This window comes from Ambystoma mexicanum, chromosome 8 (assembly GCF_040938575.1).
Source record: "Ambystoma mexicanum isolate Mex_15411 chromosome 8, UKY_AmexF1_1, whole genome shotgun sequence".
Lineage (NCBI taxonomy): Eukaryota > Metazoa > Chordata > Amphibia > Caudata > Ambystomatidae > Ambystoma > Ambystoma mexicanum.
The window spans coordinates 1,515,204,471-1,515,231,178 of record NC_090929.1 but is presented as its reverse complement, the minus strand read 5'-3'; the positions used below and the strand labels follow the sequence as shown (position 1 = coordinate 1,515,231,178).

Below are 26,708 nucleotides of genomic sequence, written 5' to 3'. Positions count from 1 at the left end.
CTGCCCGGGTCGTCAGGCAGCCGCGGATTGTGTCACCGGCCTCGGGGGAGGACTCCAAACTGTCTCCGCCCACGGGATGGGTGTGTGATTCCAGGGGACCCACTCCTCACCACCACCCGGGTTGGGCCATATCGTCCTCCGGCGCTCCACCTAACTTCCTCCAGACGTGTCCTGCTCGAGCGAGTGCAGCAATTTTCTTCACGCCACCAGCGTAGCCGGGCCCGGAACACCTTCCACCGTTTGCCGGCTCCTCCTTACGTCTGCACCGCAGGCGAGGCTGCAGTATAGGCACTGCAGGGTCCCTGCCACACCCAATTTTGGAAGGCAGGAGGGGGAGTCTTCAACAGGTTCCAGTTGCACCACGCTGCTGGTCTGGCTTCCTCAAAAGCGGTTATTTTGTCAGGATTAATTGGAGCCTCTTGCAGAGCTCAAGGAGACTAGCGCCACCATCTAAAACACAAATTGATATCTTTCTCCTAGTGCAGAGTGCGGCGTACCCCTGCAGCAGCGAGTTTGTGCGTATTGCGCAAGCGTGGTAATCTAGGCCGGCCCAGAGTGTGGCGCGACCGGTGATTTGTTGCCAAATTGGGTGGGGGGCACCATGGCTCGCAGGAGGTCCCCAAATTTTGTGTTCTGCCACTGCTTGTAATAAGGCCCAAAGTGTCATTAAAATATAATTCGCTATATAATGTATGGGCATGTGTTAAGTTCGTGCAGAAGTAAAGCTTCTGTGCCTAAGATACGTCGTGTGTGTTCCGCCGCCCGCTGTTACTCACCTGGGCAGGTATGCGGTAGTGCGGCTTCGCTGTCTGTCGGACTCCCAAACAGGCCGGCAGCTTCCGAGTCCAGGCGACGCCCAATTAAATGCACGTATTGCAGCTTGGAACTTGTTCAGACCTCATTAACTCAGTCCAGTGTTTCTGGAGCCAGCTCCCGTGTTTGAAAGTGGTGGCGAGAGCAGAGTCCCTAAAACTGAACAAGGAAACACGACAGAACGGGGGGGGGGACATCTACTAAGGCGTGGCACGGGACCGGGGGCATCGATTCAGAATGAGACCTTGGAAATTAAAGCGAAAACTAATCAGGCGGAAAAGCATCCTGGGAAAAGGCAAGGTGAGCCGATCCATTCCTACTCTCTTTAGAGATAGGATGATTTCACGCTGATAGAAAGCTGGGTGGGCTGGGGTTGCCTCTTTCCTAGCATGCTGTGATGGATTTTTTTCTTTTCGTAGAAACCCCCATTTTTTCAATGATATACTTTTTGCCATCGTTTTCACTTATTGGCACTCGTGTGAATTCGTTTAGAGCAATGGCGTTTCATAGCAACAGTGCACATTTGGAGGTAACAGCTTACATGAGGGGCTATTACAACATTCTGGAGACCTGCACCACGCTGTACAACTTGATCAAGACAGCTTGTAAATTGCCCGATCTTGTCTTTAAACACATCCCGTCCGTGATCTGCCAAAGGCCGCCACAATCTGTGAATAAAATACGTGCGGGAACTTGGCACGATCAGGGTTAACTGGGCATGTTAGTTCTTTTGGGAACTCCGACGGATATTCAAGAGCGATTATTTATAGTTTAAAGATAATTCTGCGCACCGTGTACGGTTGTTGGACCTATAAATTGTGTTGCAAAACTCTGCACCCGGCCGTGGAAGATTATGCAGCAGGCGCCCTGCCCTTGCTTTACAGACATGACATGTTTTGGACCATAAAGCACAGCATGTCCGTTTATTTTAAAAGCATCCATTCAGCAGTTGTGCAGAGTTCGAGAAGACATTGTGGCCCTTATTCAGAGAGCGTTTTCCAATGGGGGGGGGGGGGGGTTCCATTATAAAACGCTTCTGTGAATTAGGCCCATATGTGTATAGTGCTTTAGCACAGCGAGACTATATTCCAAGCGCTAATCATTCAGAGTGATATTACCTTTGGCGTCGCTGAAAGTCGCGTGCCCACTCTGTCGTGCCACTGCCTCCTTTCCACAGTGCACACGAATAATTGCACCTAAGCGGGTAATACATATGCAGATGCAGGCATGGCTAAATGTTTGCAAATATTTGGGCAAACTGCTAAAAGTCGATTTGCAGATGTGTGCTTGTCCGGTTTGCAAACGAGTGCAGTCCTAGCTAGGAGGACACGTGGACATCTTGACTTTTGGCCTTTGGGCTTATAAACTGCAACTACTTGAAAGAGCCCGGATACACACAGAAAACTGACAGCCACACACTGCCCTCCTGCCCCTTTAACCACCGACGCCCTGTGAATGGATATAGCCTGTTGCGATGCTGATTGGGAAAGCGCACATAATGTGCAATTAAGGGAGCAGTTATCTGAAAGGGGCCTCCTAGCGCTTCATGCTGCCTTTGCTTGCTTCGGGGCGCTGGAATTCTGCAGTATATGGAATGCTAAACAGAAGGGGCTCAGATATTGCAAAAGGTTAAGCCGTATCGGCACACTGTATGGTAAATACCACTGGACTAACCTAATCTGGCCCACCACGTCTCCTGGCATTTTTTGTGGGGGCAAGCCCCTTATTCCCCCGCTACCCCAAAATGTTTATTTTATTGTTCCCTTGTCTCTTCCCCTAAAAATAAAAAAGCAGTAAAAAATGTGGCAAAACTGTTGTTTTACCAAATGTGGTAAAGCTGCTGCGACGAGGTGGGCGGGTACCGGACTAACCCGTACCAGGAGCCATCAGCGAGGTAAGGTCCTTGTGTCCAATCGCAGGGGGGATACGCAGCTTGCAGATATCTGGCCCGGGAACTGTGTGAATGACCGGCCCTGGCTGCTGGCTTAGATGTTGAAACAAGGTTCTCCTGACAGGCATGGATTGGGGTCTGAGGGCCTCTCAGACTAAACTACTCTTCAGGATGTATTGATCCCCAGAAGCAATGTTTCAAAGACACCTTTTAGAGAGTGACCAATGTTGGGAATGTAGACAGGAGAAGGGATCGCTGAGCCACAAGACTAGAGTTTTGGGAAAGAGTCTGGGAGAGACTGGACCTGGTGTTGGGGTGCGCCATTCCTAGAAGGCCTTCCCTTTTAAGTCTTCTTGACGTCACTCGGAAGACTGAGCTGTCATTTGCAAAAAAGATCTGGCTGTTGTGAAGTTGCGTGCTTGCGAAAAGAATGATCCTACGTGCATGGAAATCCTCCACTTCCTTCTGTATTGATGATTGGGTGGAGGAATTGCTAACTGTGTCCCCGTAGGAGAGGGCCATTTTCAAGCACAGAGGGGAATGGATCATTGGGCTCTATTCCTGGGTCTGTGCGGCTGATTTGCGCATATGATGTAGTCGTTGTATTCCTGCCCTGCTGATTTTGCACTAGTGTCCTGCTGTAAAGATTATCTGATCTATGTGCATATATATCTGCGTGTTTTCATGGTACATGATGTTTTTTTTTCTTCTTTTCTTTTTTCCACTGTGCCATTATCTTAACATGTCGCGGGTCAGATGGAACACGGGTGTTGCTCTACCATTTGATTGTACTCTTTACATTGGTCTTGTATGTATTGTATTGCTTGTGTGCTCCATTTTGCCTCTTTTATTGGCGTTCTTAATACAAATTTAATACTAGTGGTGTATGGCTGCTCTTACAGTGTGGTGTATGGCTGCTGTTGCAGTGTGGTGTATGGCTGCTGTTGCAGTGTGGTGCATGACTGGCATTGCGGTGTGGTGTATGGCTGCTGTTGCAGTGTGGTGTATGGCTGTGGTAGCAGTGTGGTGCATGACTGACGTTGCAGTGTGGTGTATGGCTGCTGTTGCAGTGTGGTGTATGGCTGGCGTTGCAGTGTGGTGTATGGCTGGCGTTGCAGTGTGGTGTATGGCTGCTGTTGCAGTGTGGTGTATGGCTGGCGTTGCAGTGTGGTGTATGGCTGTGGTAGCAGTGTGGTGCATGACTGGCGTTGCAGTCTGGTGTATGGCTGTGGTAGCAGTGTAGTGCATGACTGACGTTGCAGTGTGGTGTATGGCTGCTGTTGCAGTGTGGGGTATGGCTGCTGTTGCAGTGTGGTGTACGGCTGGCGTTGCAGTGTGGTGTATGGCTGTGGTAGCAGTGTGGTGCATGACTGGCGTTGCAGTGTGGTGTATGGCTGTGGTAGCAGTGTGGTGCATGACTGGCGTTGCAGTGTGGTGTATGGCTGTGGTAGCAGTGTGGTGCATGACTGGCGTTGCAGTGTGGTGTATGGCTGGCGTTGCAGTGTGGTGTATGGCTGCTGTTGCAGTGTGGTGTATAGCTGGCATTGCAGTGTGGTGTATGGCTGGCGTTGCAGTGTGGTGTATGGCTGGCGTTGCAGTGAGGTGCATGACTGGCGTTGCAGTGAGGTGCATGACTGGCGTTGCAGTGTGGTGTATGGCTGCTTTTGCAGTGTGGTGTATGGCTGTGGTAGCAGTGTGGTGCATGACTGACGTTGCAGTGTGGTGTATGGCTGCTGTTGCAGTGTGGTGTATGGCTGGCGTTGCAGTGTGGTGTATGGCTGGCGTTGCAGTGTGGTGTATGGCTGTGGTAGCAGTGTGGCGCATGACTGGCGTTGCAGTGTGGTGTATGGCTGTGGTAGCAGTGTGGTGCATGACTGGCGTTGCAGTGTGGTGTATGGCTGGCGTTGCAGGTTGGTGTATGGCTGGCGTTGCAGTGTGGTGTATGGCTGCTGTTGCAGTGTGGTGTATAGCTGGCGTTGCCAGTAGCTAGTTCGCGTTAGGCCAGGTTTTATAGTGAGCCCATCTCTGGTTGTGTGTGACTGGGGTTGGTGTCTGTGAGGTGTCTGTAGGGAGTGGGAAGGGCAACCCCAGCCATATGATCATAAATTAGGCCACGCAGCCTAGTGGGAAGTGCGGGGGTGGGTCCCCGAAAAGGACCGGGAAAGGGGCGCAGAACAAAAGACTAACCTTGTGGGTGAGGCCTTCTCAGGGGGAAGTCTGCAAAGTCAGTCTTTTGTTCCCAGCTTTTGGACATTGATCCCAGCATCTCCACTTGCGCACGCAGCTGTGTGCTCCTCTGCCGATCATTCCCCAGATGCTTTATCTGGTCATGTAGAGGAATACAGACACACAGACCTTGCCCTGCAAAGGCTTCCATCCTCATCCTCAAGGTCGGAGTATGGGTTTTTGTCACACCATGCAAAAGGTCACTTTGCCAATCCCCTGCCCCTAATGAGCCCTGACCCTTCCCATGCATGCAGTGACAATCTATCGCATGTGGTGTGAACGACCTCCAACATCGCTATTATGTTATGTTAATATACTTTAATGTTCTTAGTTCGCCAGGTTTTTTTGCAGAATATTTTCGGCCGAACAAACGCATCGACTTTTTTTTATATATACTAGGGGGTTCCCCACCAAGCACCCCTTCCCTATTATCTAGTCCCTATTCCCCACACCCCTCTACACTTTATATCCTGCCAACCCACCCCACGACCATATTTTTCAGAGTTTTTTCAGCTGAACATTTTCAGCAAAAAACTCTGCGAAATTAAACCTGTTGATGTAACAAGGTTATACCAATTTATAATGCACCAACCCGCCGCGTAGTAGCGTCAGTGCACCTAGGCTTCTCCGTGAAGCGGCGCACTATGCCCCCGCCAGGGGTGTCCAGCCCTTTGCCTGCTGAAGGAAAGAAAATGAATAAGGGGAAGCAAAGAGGACGAGAGCGCGGAAAGTGGGGAGGGAGAGATGCAGCGGGGCAAGAATGCTTTGCGGTAAAATGGATGCAAGGTAGTCCTGTTAGGTGGGCCATGGTTCTGCAGAATGGACGAGACCGATATGTCCTAAAGTGTTGAGTTTCCAAGACCGATCTTGTGAATGGTTAGTTAGTATGCACTGTAATGTTGGATGCATTAAGGGTTTGAACGGGGGCTCCGGCAATCTTGGAAGGCTGGTGACCTGTTTGCACGGGCATCTCTATACTTTGTACTCAAGGTCAAACACCAGACTGTTAATTCTGCGATTGCCAAGCCTGAGACAGAGTGAAATAGTCAAGAATAGACCGTGTAAAAAGATGAATGCTGTTGGTAAAGGAAGGGAATCGAGTGGTGAAACGAGTGCAATACATTACATAGGCCTGGCCTCTTGATGTCAACATTAAGAATGGGATGCATGTCACGTCATGCTAGAGCTTATTTAAGTCCATGGTGAGACAGGGTAGTTCCTTACTTGGAAGTAGGCTACCAAAGTACAGTAAGAGTACTAAAATATAGCCTGAGTTCCCTGTGTCTCACGTGCATTTAACTTCCCTTTTCATAACAGTACTTTGAGTCCCTTATTATCAAGACAAAAGCTGGGCAGCTTGTGGTTGTGTCATATGAGCAAACAAGCAAAAAAGCACACGGTGCCTTTATTTGGCTGACTTGTATGCTTGCATGCTAGTTTTGCTCTTGAATGCTAGCAGACAAAAATTAACTAAACAAGTTTATTCTCTCTGCAAGCCCATGTTTTTTTAAAAAACAAATTACATCCAAGGAGCTAAACGTTTCTAACTGTAAAATGAAATCTCTGCCTCTTACACATAACATTTCCCAGACACGGGGTCATACATGGGCGTATCTAGAGATGGGGCAAGTTTGAGAATTCATGGGTAGGGCAGAGCCACAGCCACTCCGGTTCAGTACCCCTACCATGTGTCCTGCCTCAATCCCCCTGTACTCAATCCTTAGAGACCCATACCTGGATTCCTGCCTCCCCATGCTCCACCGCAAAGGACCTCTACCTGGGTTGCTGAGTTCCCACGCCCCACCACACAAGACATCTACCTCCCCTCTCACTCTCACAGCATGAGACCCCTACCAGATGCCCTGCCTCCAACCCCCTGTACTCCCTCCTTGGAGACCTGTACCTGCGTTCCTGCCTCCCCCTGCTCCACCGCAAAAGACCTATACCTGGGTTCCTGTGTTCCAATGCCCCACCACGCAAGGCGTCTACCTCACTGCGCCACTCTCACGGCATGAGACCCCTACCAGGTGTCCTGCCTCCAACCCCCTATACTAAATCCTTAGAGACCTGTACCTGGGTTCCTGCCTCCCCCTGCTCCACCGCAAAAGACCTATACCTGGGTTCCTGTGTTCGAATGCCCCACCACGCAAGGCGACTACATCACTGCGCCACTCTCACGTCATGAGATCCCTAGCAGGTATCCTTCTACCAACTGCCTGTACTCAATCATGGGAGACCTCTACCTGGGTTCTTGCCTACCCCTGCTCCACCACAAAATACCTTTACCTGGGTTCCTGTGTACCCACGCCCCACCACACAAGACTTCTACCTCACCACGCCACTCTCACAGCATGAGACCCCTAGCAGGTGTTCTTGCTCTGATTTTCTCCACTCGTAGACTATTTTAAAACCCTTTGATTAATCTAGTCCATCTGACTGATTTAAAAACAGACAAAACAACATCTGGAGGTCAAACGGGACCTACTGAATGATTGCCAGTTGGTATAGTTTGTGAAATGTGAGAAACCTGAAGGTGTCTCACCAGCTAGTCCCTGGGGATCTGTCATCCAGGTGGCCAGAACACAGCCATTGCTTTTGGATCCAGTTCCTGGGGGTGGACCAGTGTGGGAGGATCACCTCAGTGAAGGGGTCTTCGGGGAGTGGAAGTGGGACCCCGGATGTCGAGACGCAGTATCCCCTTCACTGTAACACCTTTTCCCCATCCTACCAAGTAGGATACTTAGGAACTCCACCCCCTCCCCTTCCAACACTAACACCTTCTCACGGACAACTCACTGTGAGAGAAAACAGACTAACACCCGAGCCGTATTCCAAACGTGTCGCAATACACTGGTCAGGCACGGTCAGACAATTACTGATCATTACACACACCTGACTTCCATCACACTTCCCCCACACAGATAAACGGTGGAGCATGAAAGCACACTATGAGCAAGGCAAAGCACACGAGGAAGCAGCAGTTCCAAGTTGGCAGTTTAATACAAGGCGAAAGACGGCAAAACCAAAGAGGATTGCAAGGAGGGAAGATTCCTTGACCTTTTCCATGAAAGAATGTTACTTTCATGAACCTTCAAGAATAGGAAATGTAACACCAGGAATCAAGGCTGAAGAATCCTGCATTGTTTGTCAGAGGTTGCATCGATCAACAACAATCCGGCTTTAGAGCATCTCACAGCACCGAAACAGCTATGCTAGATCTGCAGAATCAGATGTTGACGATGCTGGACGATAACAAACTGGGGATGCTGATGCTTTTGGACCTCAGCGCAGCATTCGATCTAGTGGATCACAGTCTTCTTATCAAGGCGCTTAGGGAGAGCGTTGGTTGCTCGGAGGGAGCTATTGACTGGCTCTTATCCTTTCTTTCCAACCGCCAAGCGAGAGTTCACTGGGGTAATAGTTTCTCCGATTCTTGCGACATCCTATTCGGAGTGCCCCAGGGTGCTAGCCTATCCCCAATGCTCTTTAACATTTACATGCGCACTCTGTGCACCCTTCTGGTGAATGCCGGAGTGTCATTTACCAACTACGCAGATGATACCCAACTCATATTGGAGTTGGGGGGTAGGAACCACGCCACAGATAGTGAAACGCTTACCAAGGTTTATAAGCTAATTGACGACTGGATGCAGGCAAATTGGATGTGCCTGAACGACTCCAAAACAGAATTGATGTTGTTTGGCTCCAGTCGTCAGTTGGAGAAACTGGGAGCAGAGTACAGCTCTTTTCAAATTAAAAATGCCACTATCCAAGTGGTCCCTAAGGTGAAGACCCTAGGCATGATGGTCGATTCAGTTGTCGACTCTCACGCCCAAACTAACTTCCTCCAAAAAAATTCAGCTTATTATCTTAGGCTCATGAAGGCAATCAAACCATGGCTTAATGAAGCAAACAGGGCAACGATAGCCAGAGCCATCATTCTCTCACGGCTAGACTACGGGAACGCCCTGCTGCTGGGGGCCACTTCCAAGGATCTATCTAGTTGTCAGGTGATCCAGAACAATGCGGTCAGAATAGTAAAAAATCTGAAAAGGAAAGACCATGTTACTGAAGAGAGGCTAGCGCTGCATTGGCTCAGGGTAGAGGAGCGCATTAAGTTCAAAGCCCTCTGCTTGGTTCATAAATGCCTGTATGGCTCAGCGCCTTCCTATTTGAGAACACACTTAAGGCCCTACAACCCCACCAGAAACCTTCGCTCGGGTGGAAAATGTCTTCTGCTTGTGCCCAAGTTTAAGCAAAAAACAGGGTTGGGTAGATCCTTTCTCGTGCTGGCTCCCAAACTGTGGAACAGCGTCCCTGAATCACTTAGGTCCGAAGCCAGTCTCCCAGTCTTCAGGAAGAGGCTGAAGACATACCTCTTTAGATAAGAATCCGTGGGCGCAGGTCCTAGTTAGAGTTCGTGTCGCTTATTAGCTAGCTGTACCGTTTGTTCGTCCCATACGTGTTGTCTGTCTTTGGTCTTGCAGGAGCAGTGTTTTATGTACAAGCGCCCTGATGCCTGTGGGCTATCGGCGCTATATAAAAACTAAATACATACATACATCGATACTCAAGGTGGGGAGAATCATTTGCCTCTATGGTACTGTCGTTGGCTCCTACAACAAAGCAGCGTCAGTGAAGTCAGCCCAGCCAGTAAATTGGGGAGACTGGTACCAGACCAGTCTGTGTTAAAGCCAAGGTTGCAAGTGGCAACATTGTATAGAGACAACTGAAGAGAACAGTGTATGAAGTGTATGTGGCAAGCAACGAGAATATAATTAAAACAGCAGATGAGTGACTGAACTTTGAAGCCAAGACACAATACCATACACGAGTGGTCCAGCACCATGTGTCTCTGTTAGGTATCCAACTGAAAGGTGGCAAATGTTAAAAGGAAAGGAACTGTGAAATCGAAGTGGTCCTGCAACGGGTCAAGCCAAACCCTGTGCACATTTGAAAGTCTTCGGTTGTGGATGCTAATTGAAATTGGTCCGAGCCTGGCCGAGGGAGACTGTGTAAAAAGGGATCTGAGCTTGGATGAGGGGATCCTGGGTGAAGAGTGAATCACCTAAATTGAGTGCTTGTGAAAATGTGAAACAGGAAAAGAACTTATCGTGTATTTTTTGTCGCATCAGGCCCTCTGAACAAAGAGACTTTGATAGGCAAAGAGACTTGGGCACAGAAAGCCATGATGCTAATAATTGAACTATATCCTCGTGTTAAAGGAGCTAGAGACTGTACTGCACTCAAGTGAACTGCCCATGCTGAAAATGTGGGGAAGGGAGGCCAATAGCGTGAACATCCTGACATATCATTTTTTTAACACTTCTTTCTTTTTGTAGCACTGTCTCCCACACCATTTGTATTTAGAGGTAAGGCTTGATAATAGGTTTATTAGTATAGGCCCTTTTATTTTGACAAGCCACCACTAGGACTGCATTATTATTTGATGGTCGTAGCTTGCTCCCATTTGTAGATTTACGATTAGATAGGTGTTTTTTCAAACCCTTTTTAAAGTTCAATAAACACCCTCAAACTGTGGTCACTTGTGTCCGTCTTACTGTTATACCACGCCTTCCTTAGAGAAAGCACCCCAAAAGGTAAGCAGCAGGGATATATAGCAAATATAAATGACGTATCCTTAGCCAAAATGTAGTTTTCCGTCTTTATGTTTGTAATTATAATTGTTCTTTTATAACGCGCTTAATACTTGAGATCGGTTTCTAAGCGCGAGACCGGCATTCAAACCTGTGTTGCTATGTTTCATGCTTCCAAGACAAATGCTTTGCCCCTGAGCTATCCGGCCGGTTTCCTATTCTTCCCAACTTGCCCTTTAGGGGAGAACCTCTCACGCCCCTCTTTTGCCCCTGCCGCTCTCCTTCCTTTCATGTTTCAAGGGTCTGGATCCTTTCACTCTCCAGATGTTTTGGACTACAGCTCCCGTCAGCCCTAATGGAGAGGGATCAAGGGAGATGTAGTCCTACAAGTCTGGAGAGCTACAGTTTCCAGAGCCCTGCCCTACACGTTCCCTGCCTTCTGTATTTTCTGTCTCTGCTAATGAAATGCATTTTTGTGAACATGTGGTCATTAGCATATCATCCTTAAAACTGCAGCATTCCCTGTGCTCATCAAAAACATGGTACCCAGTGTTTGCCACATCTGTTTCAGTATTTTACACTGTTGATTTGTTTTCCTGTTCTTTTATGACACTAAATGCAGGGGGTCTTTTGGGTAAGGCAATATTGGATGCTAAGTGTTGCAGGGGTCTCCACCCGCATTTTGCAGAACAAATGGTAACACAATTCTGAGGAGCATTGAAAGCTGCCTTAACCTGAACTGGAAATGACGTGTTGCACGCTTCCCTCGTGGACACAGAACCGGCAGTCAAGCGGAGCAGTACTGCAGGATTCCCCCTCACAAATCGAACAGGCATGGAGTTGGCAGCAGTGCAGCAAGTTTCCCAGCGAAGGACACATGACCTTTCACACCAACATATATGTTAGCGCTGGCACTCATTTCATGGCGCCCATGCCCCAAGAATACCATGACACCTATCATACCAACGGTTCCATGTCATTTCGCCGACAGGCATCTTTACAACTGCCTTTTTATGTGGACACTATTACAAAAAAAAGTAATCGAAATCTTTTTGGGGGGTGGGCGTTCCCAAAGGATAGTATGAGGCCTATTGAGCAGTGTTTGCTAGCGCAGGCACTCCTTTCATGCGTGCTGTGTCCAAAGAATGTGATGGGTTGGTCACAACAATATGTGCTAGCGCTGGCCCTCTTTGATGCTGGCCCTCTTTGATACGGGCCATGCCCAAACAATATCACAAGGCCTGTCACAGGAATGTATGCTAGCTCCCGCTCTCCTTTCACGCTGGCTGTGCCCAAATAATATGAGTCACGTTACAACAATATCTGCCAGTCAAGGATCCGTATCAATCTGCTGGTGCCCAATGAATATCATAAGACCTGTCACAACAGTGTATACCAGCCATGACCCTCCCTCCCCCCTGCCATGCTGCTGGTGCCCAATGAATATCATAAGACCTGTCACAACAGTGTATACCAGCCTTGACCCTCCCTCCCCCTGCCATGCTGCTGGTGTCCAATGAATATCATAAGACCTGTCACAACAGTGTATACCAGCCTTGACCCTCCCTCCCCCCTGCCATGCTGCTGGTGCCCAAAGAATATCATAAGACCTGTCACAACAGTGTATACCAGCCTTGACCCTCCCTCCCCCCTGCCATGCTGCTGGTGTCCAATGAATATCATAAGACCTGTCACAATAGTGTATACCAGCCTTGACCCTCCCTCCCCCCTGCCATGCTGCTGGTGCCCAAAGAATATCATAAGACCTGTCACAACAGTGTATACCAGCCTTGACCCTCCCTCCCCCCTGCCATGCTGCTGGTGTCCAATGAATATCATAAGACCTGTCAAAACAGTGTATACCAGCCTTGACCCTCCCTCCCCCCTGCCACGCTGCTGGTGCCCAAAGAATATCATAAGACCTGTCACAACAGTGTATACCAGCCTTGACCCTCCCTCCCCCCTGCCATGCTGCTGGTGCCCGAAGAATATCATGATTCCTATCACAACAATATATGCCAGCAACTGGTGCCAATTCTGTGCCTCCTTGATTTGTGAAGGGGTATATATATATGTCAGCAGGGACCCCCAAGACTGTTTCATCTCAGAGTTAGAGGGAGGTTTGTCTTGCTACCTCCAACGCTGTTCATGTACTCATTGAGGGAAGCCAAAGAGCTCCATCATCCTGGCAGCATCCAGTACCATATGACCTATCACACAATAGTGTATCCCAATCCTGCCCCCCGACCCCCATCCTGCTGCTGGTGCTCAGAGTCAAGAGGCCAGTTTCAGCCAAAGATACCATCCCTGACCCACCTTTCCTGCTACCAGTGCCCATAGAAATTCAAGCGGCCTGTCGCAACAATAGATGCCAGCCCTGTCCCTCTGTCATGCTGCTAGTGTCCAAAGGATATTTTGAGGGCCCTCACAAGAATATATGCTTCTGCTTATTTGTAAATATATTGCACACAGTGCTAACTAAAGTGGCTCCCAGTCCTGGCAAGAATGGACAGGTGAAAAGGCTCCAAATAGCGTACAATGGAGGGAGGGGATATGGAGAATATGACACAGGTATGGGGGAGAAAAAGGGTTCGAGAGAAGGTATTAGAAATACAAGCCAAGAATAGGAAGGCTTTTGGTTGTAGCCCTGAAATGCAAGAGTGAGTCATTGTCTCTAAGCGGAGGGACAATGAGTTATTTAAATGGAGAAGCATTCATCTCCTTTATTCCTGTGACCACTGAAAGGAACTTTGAGATGATTGGTGTCCCATGAAAGTCTCTTGAAGGATGGTAGTCATAGATTTTGTTATGTAGATAGTTGTGACAATATCACCTGCCTGAGTCTGGGGACCAATAGTGAGGTGACTCGGACCAAGTGCCTTTGCGCGTCAGTGGATGATGTGCCTGGGGGCATAATGGGGAGTATGCCTTGATCACCCTCCCTTGATCCCTATCGGTTGGCAGGGGTAAGTCAAATTAACACCACCAGACACCCTTCTGCAGTTTAGGACCTCAAAACCCAAGCCCCTTTAACTAGGACTCACAAGGAGATGAATTGTGAGCTCTACCGGTTCTTGCAGATTCACAAACACATCTCCCATACACCTGCTTGGAAAGTCCACAAACTTGCCAAAGAACCACAAATACTATGGGAGACTGGAAAACGGGGTGCAAAACTCCCCAACCCTTCCCAAACTGTACCTACGAGCACAATGACAGAGCACAGGCTTCTTTCTGCCACACTCTGCTCTCCTAGGCACTACCTTACTCAGACATGAAAACCAAAATGGTCGGCAAGCCCCATATAGAGCTTGGCCAGCCCCCTCAGCCTCAACTGGGCCCGAGTGGAGCTGGCAGAATTGACCAATCGCAGCCCTCTAACAAATCAGAATTCCAGGTGGAAACCGTTGCCCAAAATGATGGGAGAGTTCACAGTACTATTAAAAAGGCTGCCTTTCATTCAGCCAAGTGAGTTGGTGGCACAGGTTGTGCCTGGCAGTTTGAGGAGTTTGGAGTGTGATACAAAGACTGTTAGCCAGAAGGAGTTGGGAGAGAGTTGGAGGTGGTGAGTGTTTGGTGATAACCTCAGGAGGGGGCAAAGAGCAGGAGGAGGTGGCTAAATCCAAAGGGGATGGTAGAAGCTGGATGAGGTCTTGACACAGACAGTAAGTGCAGGAAGGAAGGAGGCTGCGTTGGCCAAGGCAGATGAGCAAAGCAGAAGGAGGTATAAGAACCAGGTTGGGAAGTCAGAGTAGATGTAATAATGAACATTTAAAGTCAAGAGGTCCAGGGGTACAGCCATGACAGTGAGGAGAGGCTCTGGGGAACAGGAAGTGGTAGCAAAGACTTCTGGCTCCAGCTCCACCCCTAGTGAACCTAGAGTTGTCCCTTCTGCTGGTGGAGGCAAACTGGAAGAGCATCCTCCAGGATTTCCAAGGATCCAATAAAGGACCAATGTCAGTCTTGTGCCTGGACTCGATCAATACATAAACCAGTCATTCAGCCTCTCCTAAAGCATAAGCCACTCTGAATTTCTTTTTTGAGGTCATACCTGGAACTTTTTTCCACCCATACCCTCTGGGTTTCCTCCTCTGGGGTTCTTCTCCCTCGTGTTAACAGTCATTGAAACTGTTTTAGTGTGACATAAAGCTCTATGCAAGTAACCAACATGCTCATCTGGTGGTGATTCAGTGAGTGGGCAATGTGGGGGTAAACATTTCTGACTCCCCTGTACAGTTCTCCTACTGGGTTTTCCCAAGTCCACAATGGCTGATCAGAAGCCACGTGGGAGATCTAGAGGTTGTCCATACTGCGCTCCATGGCTACATGAGCGGCGGTCTCCATCTACCCGGCAGTGATGACCCTTAGGTTCTAAACACCAAATAGTACTGTTAAGACTGGAGTTGGGGTTCGAATTACAATAGGGGCATCGTGAAGAAATGGCATTGAGATGTTCTATCAAGTATTGAATATTGTGTCATGACTAGGAAACTATAGACTCCAAGGCCCTGAAGAAGGATCTTAGATATATCCGAAACGCGTTGGCACTTGTCATACACACTGGAGTGTATTAGGAGATTGTGCTTGTATTGCTCACTTGAAATTGGTTGTGAAACAAAAACTTTTTCTTGTGTACTTTACCGACCAATGAATATGGTGTTATATGTTTTGTTCCTCTTTTGAGTTTTGTAGACCATTGTCCCTTGATGAAATGTGTTTCTTACATTATATTTGTATGAAAAAACATAAACATGTGTGGGGTCATCATTTGAAAAGTGATATCCTCACAAATTATGAACAGAGTTGAATCTCATAAATTCTCTCTGTTTATGAGTAAACTTACTGAATGTTGTTTCTTGTAAATCACAATATGTTGACAGTAACAGTGAAATTACATTGAGAGTATGTTAAGCGGTATCTTGACAGGTGAGACGCATGTCATAAGAGTTTTGGGGATTTTATATCCCAGAGGAGTGCATTTAGGGGTGCTGGTTGGTAACAACTGGCATTTGTTCGTTTTTTGCTCCTTAGTCTCGGGTGGCATCGAGACTTGTTTTCCACCGTTTGCACCTGAAATATGTATACTTGAATTAGAACCAGTTTAAGATTTAACTAATCTGTTGTTAATTGTATATAAAAAGAAGTAGGGCCCCAAACCCATACCTTTTCTCATGGTGACCACTGTGTCCGCAAGACGTTCCCAATTTGAACGTGTGTGTCTAGCAAGATGAATGATTGTTCAACTTGCTCTCTGAAATCCAAACATTCTAAACAAATTAACCTTTGTATTTAATTTGTGCACGGCTGCCTCCCTGCCTCAACACAAAAGCAGTACTTGTGCTTTTTGTCGAACGACACACATAACACTTATCAGGACATGTTGGGAGCTCCAATGCTCAGGCCTTTTGTTTAAAGCAGTTTGTTTATCTTTCCGACAGCGTTAGCACACCAAATTAAATGGCACTCTATTGACACATATTGACACATAATCAGTAGTTTTGCACACTGCAAAGACTGCTGCTGTTCACGCCCCTGTGGTCTATGCATCATACTCCATAAACACGACCTCCCTTCCCAACATGTGTCATTCTCTTTGTTAATTATTGACTTCTGGTCGCCTATTGTTTTTTCTGTTCTGGGAGCGACCTTTCCGTGCTCGGCTCGTGCAGAATCCCCATCAGTCTGTTACCTGTGTGACTCCTGTTGCTATGCAGGTCAGTTATCGTGGAAGGATGACACAATAATGTGTGTCAAGATAGGCTTCAACAACTCCCAAGCGGGTACGTTTTCAAAGCGCTATCAAGCGAACAATGCCACAATAGGCGATCATCAAACAAAGTCACATTGTGAAATCTTTATTGAGGCCATAAACCACGCTTTGGCGGCCGTCACTTTGTTGCGATTAATCAGGCAGTCACTCTCAACTCAGGGAGCCCCCCCCCCCAAACAATGTGGCGTGCACCCAAAGCGCTTATACAGATTAAACTTTAGTGTAGCCTCCAACTCGTCTCGCACCACCCCAGTAAATACCCTCTGTACCACCAATGAGCTAGGAACCAGGCCAGTGTATAATAACAATATATATTTATTTAAGGTTTGACAAAGAAGGCTAACAGCCAAGACATCAACCACCAATGCTGTGGTACTACAGAATATCACAAATTTACATTTCCTGCACCAATTGAGACTAATACAGGTTTAAAGGACCTTCAGTTGCAATATGACACAGGTACAACTTTGAAGTTGGCAGTCACAATTTATCTCATATTAACCAATAGGAAGCATACAAAACACACAGTGATTGCTTAGTTTGGCAAATTACCCCTTTCTCCCAGAAACCCCCACCCTACAGGCATCAATTAAATATGACCCCTCTGATCTGAAGGCAAGGTACAGGGAGAGGGAATAAACTAGCAAAATAATTTTGGGTTTTTACTTTTTTGCTAGGCAAAGTAAAGAAAGGAACTCCATGGGAAAATAGTTTTGGGCTCTTTATTTGCATGAAATGCAGGTCTTTGGGAAAATTGTTTTATGATGCAAGTAAATAAATGGGAAATTTCATTTCACCTTCTACATTCAATTGAATAGAAGCATTTTAGGGTTACTTATTTTGTGATTATGGACACCCCCCCTTCGGTACAGAAGAGAGGGGTTTCAGAAAGGTAGTCACCCAAATACTTTGTCTGTACCGGCTCTAACACCTGAGCGTGAACTTTATTAGTTTCAAACTCTAACAACACTCATCCTGTGATTTTCTATATGGGAATTAATTGGTTTAACTTCAATTCAATGTGCTAAGGATCTACACAGCTTCCCCCTTCCCACAATTTAATGGAAATGATTAAGGCAGGCAGTTCCCAACACAATTAATTTTAAATGGATAGGGTGATTTTCTATAGTGTAATTCATTTGAATTGGATTTAATACAATATGCCATTGTTCTCCACCTCCAACCCGCTATGTGAGATGGAGATTAAGGCTGGCAGATCCTCCCCACACCTTTGATAGCTTTGGGATTTATCTACTTACATGGGAGGTCTTAGTTATGGGGCATCCAGGGAAACAGCAAAGCTCCTCTGAGGACAGCACAGATCTGGTTAAAGGCTTTGGTCAAGGGTAGTCCCCAGCAGCCAGACTTCCTCAAATGGCAGGCCCAGCTAGCGTCAAGATTTCCCAGGCTCTGTCTGCCACAAAATGTTTAAGGCCCAGCAATAGAGTGGAAAGGTCAAGGGAAAAATCAAAAGTCCAAAGAAAGTTCCTAAGAGTCAAAAAGTCAAAGAAAAATCAGCTGGCCCGTCCATCTCAAATAGAAAACTGAGCTCTTACAGGGCTGGTGGCACTCTATTATTATCATATTTCCCACACTACGGATTGACCAGTTCTCTCCCTCCACCTCCCACCAAGACGCCCACTGGCTTCTGATAGGAACAGAAGTTGGGAGGTATGGGTTATGGAAGCTGAGAGAGGAGGAAAAATACATTGTTTCAAAATGACAGTTAGTTTTACACTTTTGGGTTCTGAAAAGCTAACAACATGACAGCTACCCTAATTCTTCAGATAATTGCTGGCACATATATATTTTTGAATTCTATATTTTATGGCGAGTTAGAAAATACTAATTTTATTTCGGCACGTTCTTCCTAGTTGAAGCTACCGTTTTTATCGATTTACTCCTGAGACGAAATAGTCACACATCTGCCCCTTCCTGATTCAAACCTTACTTCCATAACCTATCATCCCACTAACTTTCTATTTCATCAGAATTATGGAAAGGCTGGAATCATAATTTTTCTCGCAACATCAGGTGTATCCATCACACAAAATGTGTTTTTACATGGTCCCGACCAGCTTCTTATCCCCTTCAATATGAGTCTGGGATGAGCTCACTGGGACATACAATGCACTTTTTATGAAAGAAAAGGTGGCCCAATGTTAATCAAGGGAAAGGCATCACATGGGTCCCTCAGTTTCTGGTAGCCCCCACCAAATCTTAGGTTTCATTTCCTTTCTAGGACCTGATCAGGACATCTGGCTGGCACATGTGATAATGCCCTCCCCTCCTGGGGATCAAAGGTTTTTGTTCGAAGCTAATGCACATTTAATGGGGAGACCTGACCTTGCAGGTCGTTTTTTTGCTGGCTGTGTTATCTGCATCACTGCAGTTCAAACCTCTCTTGCAACATTTCTTTATATTTTTTAACTGGAGCTCCAGGCTGTTTCCTTGACAAACCCAGCTCAAAGGTCTGGGTGTCACAGTTCCAGATAGAACCAGTTCAGTTACATGCACACTTCTGAGAAATAGCATTTAAATTTAAGAAACACATATTTTCACGTGACATTCTGTCTTTCGTCCAGGCTTGCTGGCAAGAAATACACTTTATTTACAGATTACTGGAACAGAAATAAGTCCACTCTTAGTATTATTTACATAAATAGCCCATAGTTACATAAGGAACCAGTGTTCAAATTAACACAAAAACAAAATAGGCCTTTCTCTTTACAGGCTGTTATTTTACATGATGGAAATGATTCCTGATAAATGCAATCTGTCACTTGACTCTATTTCTTAAATGTAAGTCATCATTCCCCCAGGGTATTTTTCACATGCCTATCCTTTCAAAGTATATTTTCACATGCGTATTGCTGTTGATTTACGTCTGCAAAAGGGTGCCTATTCCCAGTTTACACAAAGTCAACATCTGCAGCACCTGTGTCATCTTGTTTGCCTCCATTGGACACAGGTACGATCATAGTTCCAAGCCACACTCTCCTTCAACTATGTGTCTTTGTATTTTACTCAAGTTGCAATAGGCCCATTTGTGTTCATTCACTAGGCCTTTTGTACTGGCTTTTATATTTAAATGGGACTCCACATTAGCCAGTTTCATTCACACAATAGGGGCCTAGCATGGCCTCTCCATCTGTGTCACTCTGGGGCTGTCTTTTTACCCCACACTGTCCATTAGCACCCGGGTGGGGGGTGGGAGGAGTGCAACCAATCAGATTCCTCAGATCATGGGCTGAAACCTCTGATCGCAGCCCACGCTCCACGTAACCTGCCAGCTTCCCGCCCCCCACCACTCAGCACCATCTTCCCTCCTCCCTTCCTGTTTCTTTTTCTTATTTTTTTAAAAACGTTTTACCAACCCCCTTTCCCCTGCCCCACTTACTTGATTGTTGTGATGGCTTCACCGCCTCTCGCTTTTCCAGGCTGCAATGGCAATGGAAGAGTGGCTCATTATAGGCCCTTGTGGGGCTGCCGGAACGGGATGCTAACACCATATTAATGCCCTGCTGCCATTATTAAGCGATCTTGTTGCTCTCTGACCTGCAGCAGCATATTAGCAGCACATGTGATTTTTCCAAACAGCTTTCCGCGTGAAGCGCAAACATGTTTCCGAAAATTTTATGAAACTGCTAAAAAAAAAGATGGTCACTATGAATCAAAAGCAAAGGGAGCTCTATCTAGGGAGAGTTCCATTTCTGTGTTAAGGAAAGAAGAAGGCATCTCTGGGAGCGATGGATGGAATAAGAGACACAGAATGTGTGCTTTTCATTTAAGAGGGCTGTAGGAGGGTGAAGGAGGCAGAAAATGCGAGAACGAGGCTGAGAAATTGAGCTTTCACCTCTAGCCTGCATGGCACGCTCTTCGATTGGCTGCAGCGCATGAAGAGTGTGCTTATTAATGATGCTGGGATGGGTCAACAGAACTAGAACGCTTTATTTTCACTTGATAGACCACGCGGCAGTGGAAACTGGTGGCTGTTCCTCTGGGTGTTGCCTGTAAAACAACTCTGGAAGTTCCGGAGCTCTTTTAAAATACCCTAGACCTAGCCTTTGGATAGAAGTATTGCCCATGTAAAGCACTGTATGATACGCCTCTTGCTGTGGTGTGTGGGCCTTCTGACCCGTGGCTTCTCCCTCTATTCAGAAATAACCTTTCAATACCAGTAGGAGGAGACCGTCTTCTGGCTGAAGAAGCATGTTTTGTTTAGCTCTCAACACAGTCGGGAGCTGCAGAAAATGTGGGCAAGAGGGTAGAGTGTTGGGGCTAAGGCTGTGTCCAGTGTGTTTCTAATGCTCTTCCGAGCCTCAAATGGTCCAGTTCACATCCGAGGTGGAAGTGTAGTGGGTTTCAGGGCGAGGAGCCACCAGGGTGGGACGCTCTATTCCCCAAGATGTTTTTTTGTAGCTGACTAGAAAGCAGCGGGTTTTGGGAGATTGGCGTTGGCCATCTGGCCAAGCGGTAGCTTTGTGGTAAGGTGGCAAGCTGAAGGCTTGCACGCAAGCACCTTTATACGTCCAGCAGGAGATCTTGAAGTCAATACATTGTCAGCACATGTATGATTTCATGACATAGATGCCATGTCTGTTCTCTTTAGGCTGAAAGAAAGGAGAGTGAGGATACCACTGTAATGGGGTCATTGTTATAGGCTGGTAAGGTGGCTCTGCGAGTTTAGCTCTCCCCTTAAACATCTGTGTGGAGCCTGCAGTCACACATTTCACTCACGTCACGGCCGACTGAGCCTCTCATCCTTCCCAGGTTGATGCATTGTATGCCATTATTATATTGGGTAGCAACACCTACAATTATAGTGCTTAGAAGTAGGAACAATCCGTAACGACATATTACATTATATATTTTTTTAAAAGGGCTTTATTTGTATTATGGATGATTCATGGCAGCCTTTGTAGTGCCCGCTCTGGTTGAGAGTTCTCCATGTGTTTCCCCGCCACACCCGTTGGTTCAGTAGGCGGCTGCATCCTGTTTCCCTCCTGTGGGCTTGGGTGCCCCCCCCCCCCACTGCTAGACTGGTGGCCGGTCTACCTGGGACCATATTTACCTTCCATTCTCAGCACGCAAACCTAATAAAGTGCCCCCAGCACTTCGATTGTCGCCCCTTGCCCGGGGGCTCCTATGTCCGAGTTGCCCCAGCGTTGATACTGCCCCACTTCTGCCTTTGACATGTGGGGCAGAGCTCAGGGCTTTAGTGGATTCTGACTCCACACTGTGACTTGGAGTGGGGGTGGGATACCTGCCTGCCTGGCTGGGGGTGTGGAAGGCGCACGGTTCCCTTGTTCTTACACAGGACTAGTTGAAGAGAGCAGTGGCTTCCGCGTTGGTAGATTATGAGGACGCCAAAACATCTGGAGAGCTACAGGTTGCCTACCATCCCCACCTCCCCCTATATACATAGTGGTTTTGCCCGGCAATTGTAATTGTAGAACACCTCTTCGAATTCTGCAGGATGGGACTGCCAGACCATATACTTTCTGACTGCATGCTACCTTCGGTCGGGAGATGTCTGTCGGATCACAAGAGTGGGGATATGGGAACTGGGTGCCCCCCGAAAGCATACTTCTACAGACCCATTTTCCTGGAGGGCCGTTAAACCTGTATAGTGTTAAGTCAGGTTGCCCGCTTTCGCAGCACTGAAAAGTTGACTTTGCAGTGACTTCCGGGCTCTGCTAATTGCTTCCTTTGTTGGTGGAATGAGGGGGCTGACTGGTCATTTGCAGTTGGCAGTCGGTGAGTTCTGAATTGAGGTTTATGGTGAAATGGATGATTAGATTATTGGTCCATTGCATCCACGGTCTCCCAATGTGCCCATGTTTGTTGTGTTGCTCGTCAGGAAGTTGAGTGTGGTGTCTGCTCACGCAGGTGTGCACGGCACAGGATTTGCCGTTGTAGGTCTAAGCGGCCCATAGCAGGGATCTGAAGTCTTTGGATGTTGTGGACGGTCACTTCCATCAGTCCCAACAAGCACAGCCAATGGTGAGGGACGATAAGAGCTGTAGTCCAAAACATCTGGCGAGTATAGGATGTGAGAAAGTGAAAGTCATTTTGAGGTTGGTTTTGGCCTAGCGGACGCTGAAGCTCTTGAGGAAGGTGGCACTGTCGCACCTTGTGCAAGCATATTTTATTTATTTTATTGTATTTTAAGTTTTGTAATGTGCCACATTGCCAGGCACAACCCATCGGTTAGGAGGGAAAAGGGATGAGGAAGAGGTGTAGAGGCATAGAGAGTGATGCAGTGTAGTAATCGGGGATGAGGAAGAGGTGTAGAGGCATAGAGAGTGATGCAGTGTAGTAATCGGGGATGAGGAAGTGGTGTAGAGGCATAGAGAGTGATGCACTGTACGTAATCAGGGATGAGGAAGAGGTGTAGAGGCATAGAGAGTGATGCACTGTACGTAATCGGGGATGAGGAAGAGGTGTAGAGGCATAGAGAGTGATGCACTGTACGTAATCAGGGATGAGGAAGAGGTGTAGAGGCATAGAGAGTGATGCAAAGTACGTAATCGGGGATGAGGAAGAGGTGTAGAGGCATAGAGAGTGATGCACTGTACGTAATCGGGGATGAGGAAGAGGTGTAGAGGCATAGAGAGGGATGCACTGTACGTAATCGGGGATGAGGAAGAGGTGTAGAGGCATAGAGAGTGATGCACTGTACGTAATCGGGGATGAGGAAGAGGTGTAGAGGCATAGAGAGTGATGCACTGTACGTAATCGGGGATGAGGAAGAGGTGTAGAGGCATAGAGAGTGATGCACTGTACGTAATCAGGGATGAGGAAGAGGTGTAGAGGCATAGAGAGTGATGCAAAGTACGTAATCGGGGATGAGGAAGAGTTGTAGAGGCATAGAGAGTGATGCAGTGTAGTAATCGGGGATGAGGAAGAGGTGTAGCGGCATAGAGAGTGATGCACTGTACGTAATCAGGGATGAGGAAGAGGTGTAGAGGCATAGAGAGTGATGCACTGTACGTAATCGGGGATGAGGAAGAGGTGTAGAGGCATAGAGTGTGTTGCATTGTACGTAATCGGGGATGAGGAAGAGGTGTAGAGGCATAGAGTGTGTTGCATTGTACGTAATCGGGGATGAGGAAGAGGTGTAGAGGCATAGAGAGTGATGCAGTGTAGTAATCGGGGATGAGGAAGAGGTGTAGAGGCATAGAGAGTGATGCACTGTACATAATCGGGGATGAGGAAGAGGTGTAGAGGCATAGAGAGTGATGCACTGTACATAATCAGGGATGAGGAAGAGGTGTAGAGGCATAGAGAGTGTTGCATTGTACGTAATCGGGGATGAGGAAGAGGTGTAGAGGCATAGAGTGTGTTGCATTGTACGTAATCGGGGATGAGGAAGAGGTGTAGAGGCATAGAGAGTGATGCAGTGTAGTAATCGGGGATGAGGAAGAGGTGTAGAGGCATAGAGAGTAATGCACTGTACGTAATCGGGGATGAGGAAGAGGTGTAGAGGCATAGAGAGTGATGCATTGTACGTAATCGGGGATGAGGAAGAGGTGTAGAGGCATAGAGTGTGTTGCATTGTACGTAATCGGGGATGAGGAAGAGGTGTAGAGGCATAGAGTGTGTTGCATTGTACGTAATCGGGGATGAGGAAGAGGTGTAGAGGCATAGAGAGTGATGCAGTGTAGTAATCGGGGATGAGGAAGAGGTGTAGAGGCATAGAGAGTGATGCACTGTACGTAATCAGGGATGAGGAAGAGGTGTAGAGGCATAGAGAGTGATGCACTGTACGTAATCGGGGATGAGGAAGAGGTGTAGAGGCATAGAGAGTGATGCACTGTACATAATCAGGGATGAGGAAGAGGTGTAGAGGCATAGAGAGTGATGCAAAGTACGTAATCGGGGATGAGGAAGAGTTGTAGAGGCATAGAGAATGATGCAGTGTAGTAATCGGGGATGAGGAAGAGGTGTAGCGGCATAGAGAGTGATGCACTGTACGTAATCGGGGATGAGGAAGAGGTGTAGAGGCATAGAGAGTGATGCACTGTACGTAATCGGGGATGAGGAAGAGGTGTAGAGGCATAGAGAGTGATGCAGTGTAGTAATTGGGGATGAGGAAGAGGTTTAGCGGCAAAGAGAGTGATGCATTGTATGTAATCAGGGATGAGGAAGAGGTGTAGAGGCATAGAGAGTGATGCAAAGTACGTAATCGGGGATGAGGAAGAGTTGTAGAGGCATAGAGAATGATGCAGTGTAGTAATCGGGGATGAGGAAGAGGTGTAGCGGCATAGAGAGTGATGCACTGTACGTAATCAGGGATGAGGAAGAGGTGTAGAGGCATAGAGAGTGATGCACTGTACGTAATCGGGGATGAGGAAGAGGTGTAGAGGCATAGAGAGTGATGCAGTGTAGTAATTGGGGATGAGGAAGAGGTGTAGCGGCAAAGAGAGTGATGCATTGTATGTAATCGGGGATGAGGAAGAGGTGTAGCGGCATAGAGAGTGATGCATTGTATGTAATCGGGGATGAGGAAGAGGTGTAGAGGCATAGAGTGTGTTGCATTGTACGTAATTAGGGATGAGGAAGAGGTGTAGAGGCATAGAGAGTGATGCAGTGTAGTAATCGGGGATGAGGAAGAGGTGTAGAGGCATAGAGAGTGATGCACTGTACGTAATCGGGGCTGAGGAAGAGGTGTAGAGGCATAGAGAGTGATGCAGTGTAGTAATCGGGGATGAGGAAGAAGTGTAGCGGCATAGAGAGTGATGCATTGTATGTAATCCGGGATGAGGAAGAGGTGTGGAGGCATAGAGAGTGACGCACTGTACGTAATCGGGGATGAGGAAGAGGTGTAGCGGCATAGAGAGTGATGCATTGTATGTAATCCGGGATGAGGAAGAGGTGTAGAGGCATAGAGAGTGATGCACTGTACGTAATCGGGGATGAGGAAGAGGTGTAGAGGCATAGAGAGTGATGCAGTGTAGTAATCGGGGATGAGGAAGAGGTGTAGCGACATGTTATGCATTGGACGTATGTTTTCCGGGATGAGGAAGAGGTGTAGCGGCATAGAGTGTGATGCATTGTAAGTAATCGGGGATGAGGAAGAGGTGTAGAGGCATAGAGTGTGATGCATTGTAAGTAAGTAATCAGGGATGAGGAAGAGGTGTAGAGGCATAGAGTGTGTTGCTTTGTACGTAATCAGGGATGAGGAAGAGGTGTAGAGGCATAGAGTGTGATGCATTGTACGTAATCGGGGATGAGGAAGAGGTGTAGAGGCATAGAGTGTGTTGCATTGTACGTAATCGGGGATGAGGAAGAGGTGTAGAGGCATAGAGTGTGATGCAGTGTACGTAATCGGGGATGAGGAAGAGGTGTAGAGGCATAGAGTGTGTTGCATTGTACGTAATCGGGGATGAGGAAGAGGTGTAGCGGCATAGAGAGTGATGCATTGTATGTAATCGGGGATGAGGAAGAGGTGTAGCGGCATAGAGAGAGATGCATTGTATGTAATCCGGGATGAGGAAGAGGTGTAGAGGCATAGAGAGTGATGCACTGTACGTAATCGGGATGAGGAAGAGGTGTAGAGGCATAGAGAGTGATGCAGTGTAGTAATCGGGGATGAGGAAGAGGTGAAGCGGCATAGAGAGTGATGCATTGTACGTAATCTGGGATGAGGAAGAGGTGTAGCGACATGTGATGCATTGTACGTATGTTTTCCGGGATGTGGAAGAGGTGTAGAGGCATAGAGTGTGATGCATTGTAAGTAATCAGGGATGAGGAAGAGGTGTAGTGGCATAGAGTGTGTTGCATTGTACGTAATCGGGGATGAGGAAGAGGTGTAGAGGCATAGAGTGTGATGCATTGTACGTAATCGGGGATGAGGAAGAGGTGTAGAGGCATAGAGTGTGTTGCATTGTACGTAATCTGCTACAAAAATTGAGTTGCATGTTTCGTGAATACACTTTGGGAGCATAGCGTGCTGCGCAACCGGAGGGCCTGATGTGCTATTTTGAGTTGGTCCATGACATGTACTGGCGGTAAGGGACCCTGTACTCCACTTTATGCGGGTGATCTTGCACTGGATCCAATTCAGATCCCACGTTTGCAGTAGACAGCAGAGATCCCTGGAAGTCTCAAATTTAATGGGCCACGAACCCTGTGCCAGCGGCAGCCTTGCAGCTCTGTGCAAAGGGCAGAATAATGCCAGTAGCTGCACGCAGACCAGATAACCCATGCCAGAGGCAGCCTTGCAGCTCTGTGCAAAGGGCAGAATAATGGCAGATGCCGCAGCGCAGACCAGATAACCCGTGCCAGAGGCAGCCTTGCAGCTCTGTGCAAAGGGCAGAATAATGGCAGATGCCGCAGCGCAGATCAGATAATCTGTGCCAGAGGCGGCCTTGCAGCTCTGTGCAAAGGGCAGAATAATGGCCGA

The 26,708-nt window shown here is 47.5% G+C and overlaps 1 protein-coding gene across 6 annotated transcripts in view; it reads left to right on the top strand.

The window, feature by feature from the left end:
* Window positions 1-26,708, top strand: part of SH3PXD2A (SH3 and PX domains 2A) — a 1,212,758-nt gene that overhangs the window by 219,131 nt on the left and 966,919 nt on the right. The window contains exon 1 of one of the 6 annotated variants that reach the window (XM_069611723.1): window positions 1,018-1,113. The exons of the other annotated variants lie outside the window; for them this stretch is intronic. Coding sequence (XP_069467824.1) covers window positions 1,051-1,113 — 63 coding nt within the window. The 5' untranslated portion in view covers window positions 1,018-1,050. Of the gene's footprint in view, window positions 1-1,017; window positions 1,114-26,708 lie in introns of those variants that run through there. 6 annotated transcript variants of the gene reach the window in all.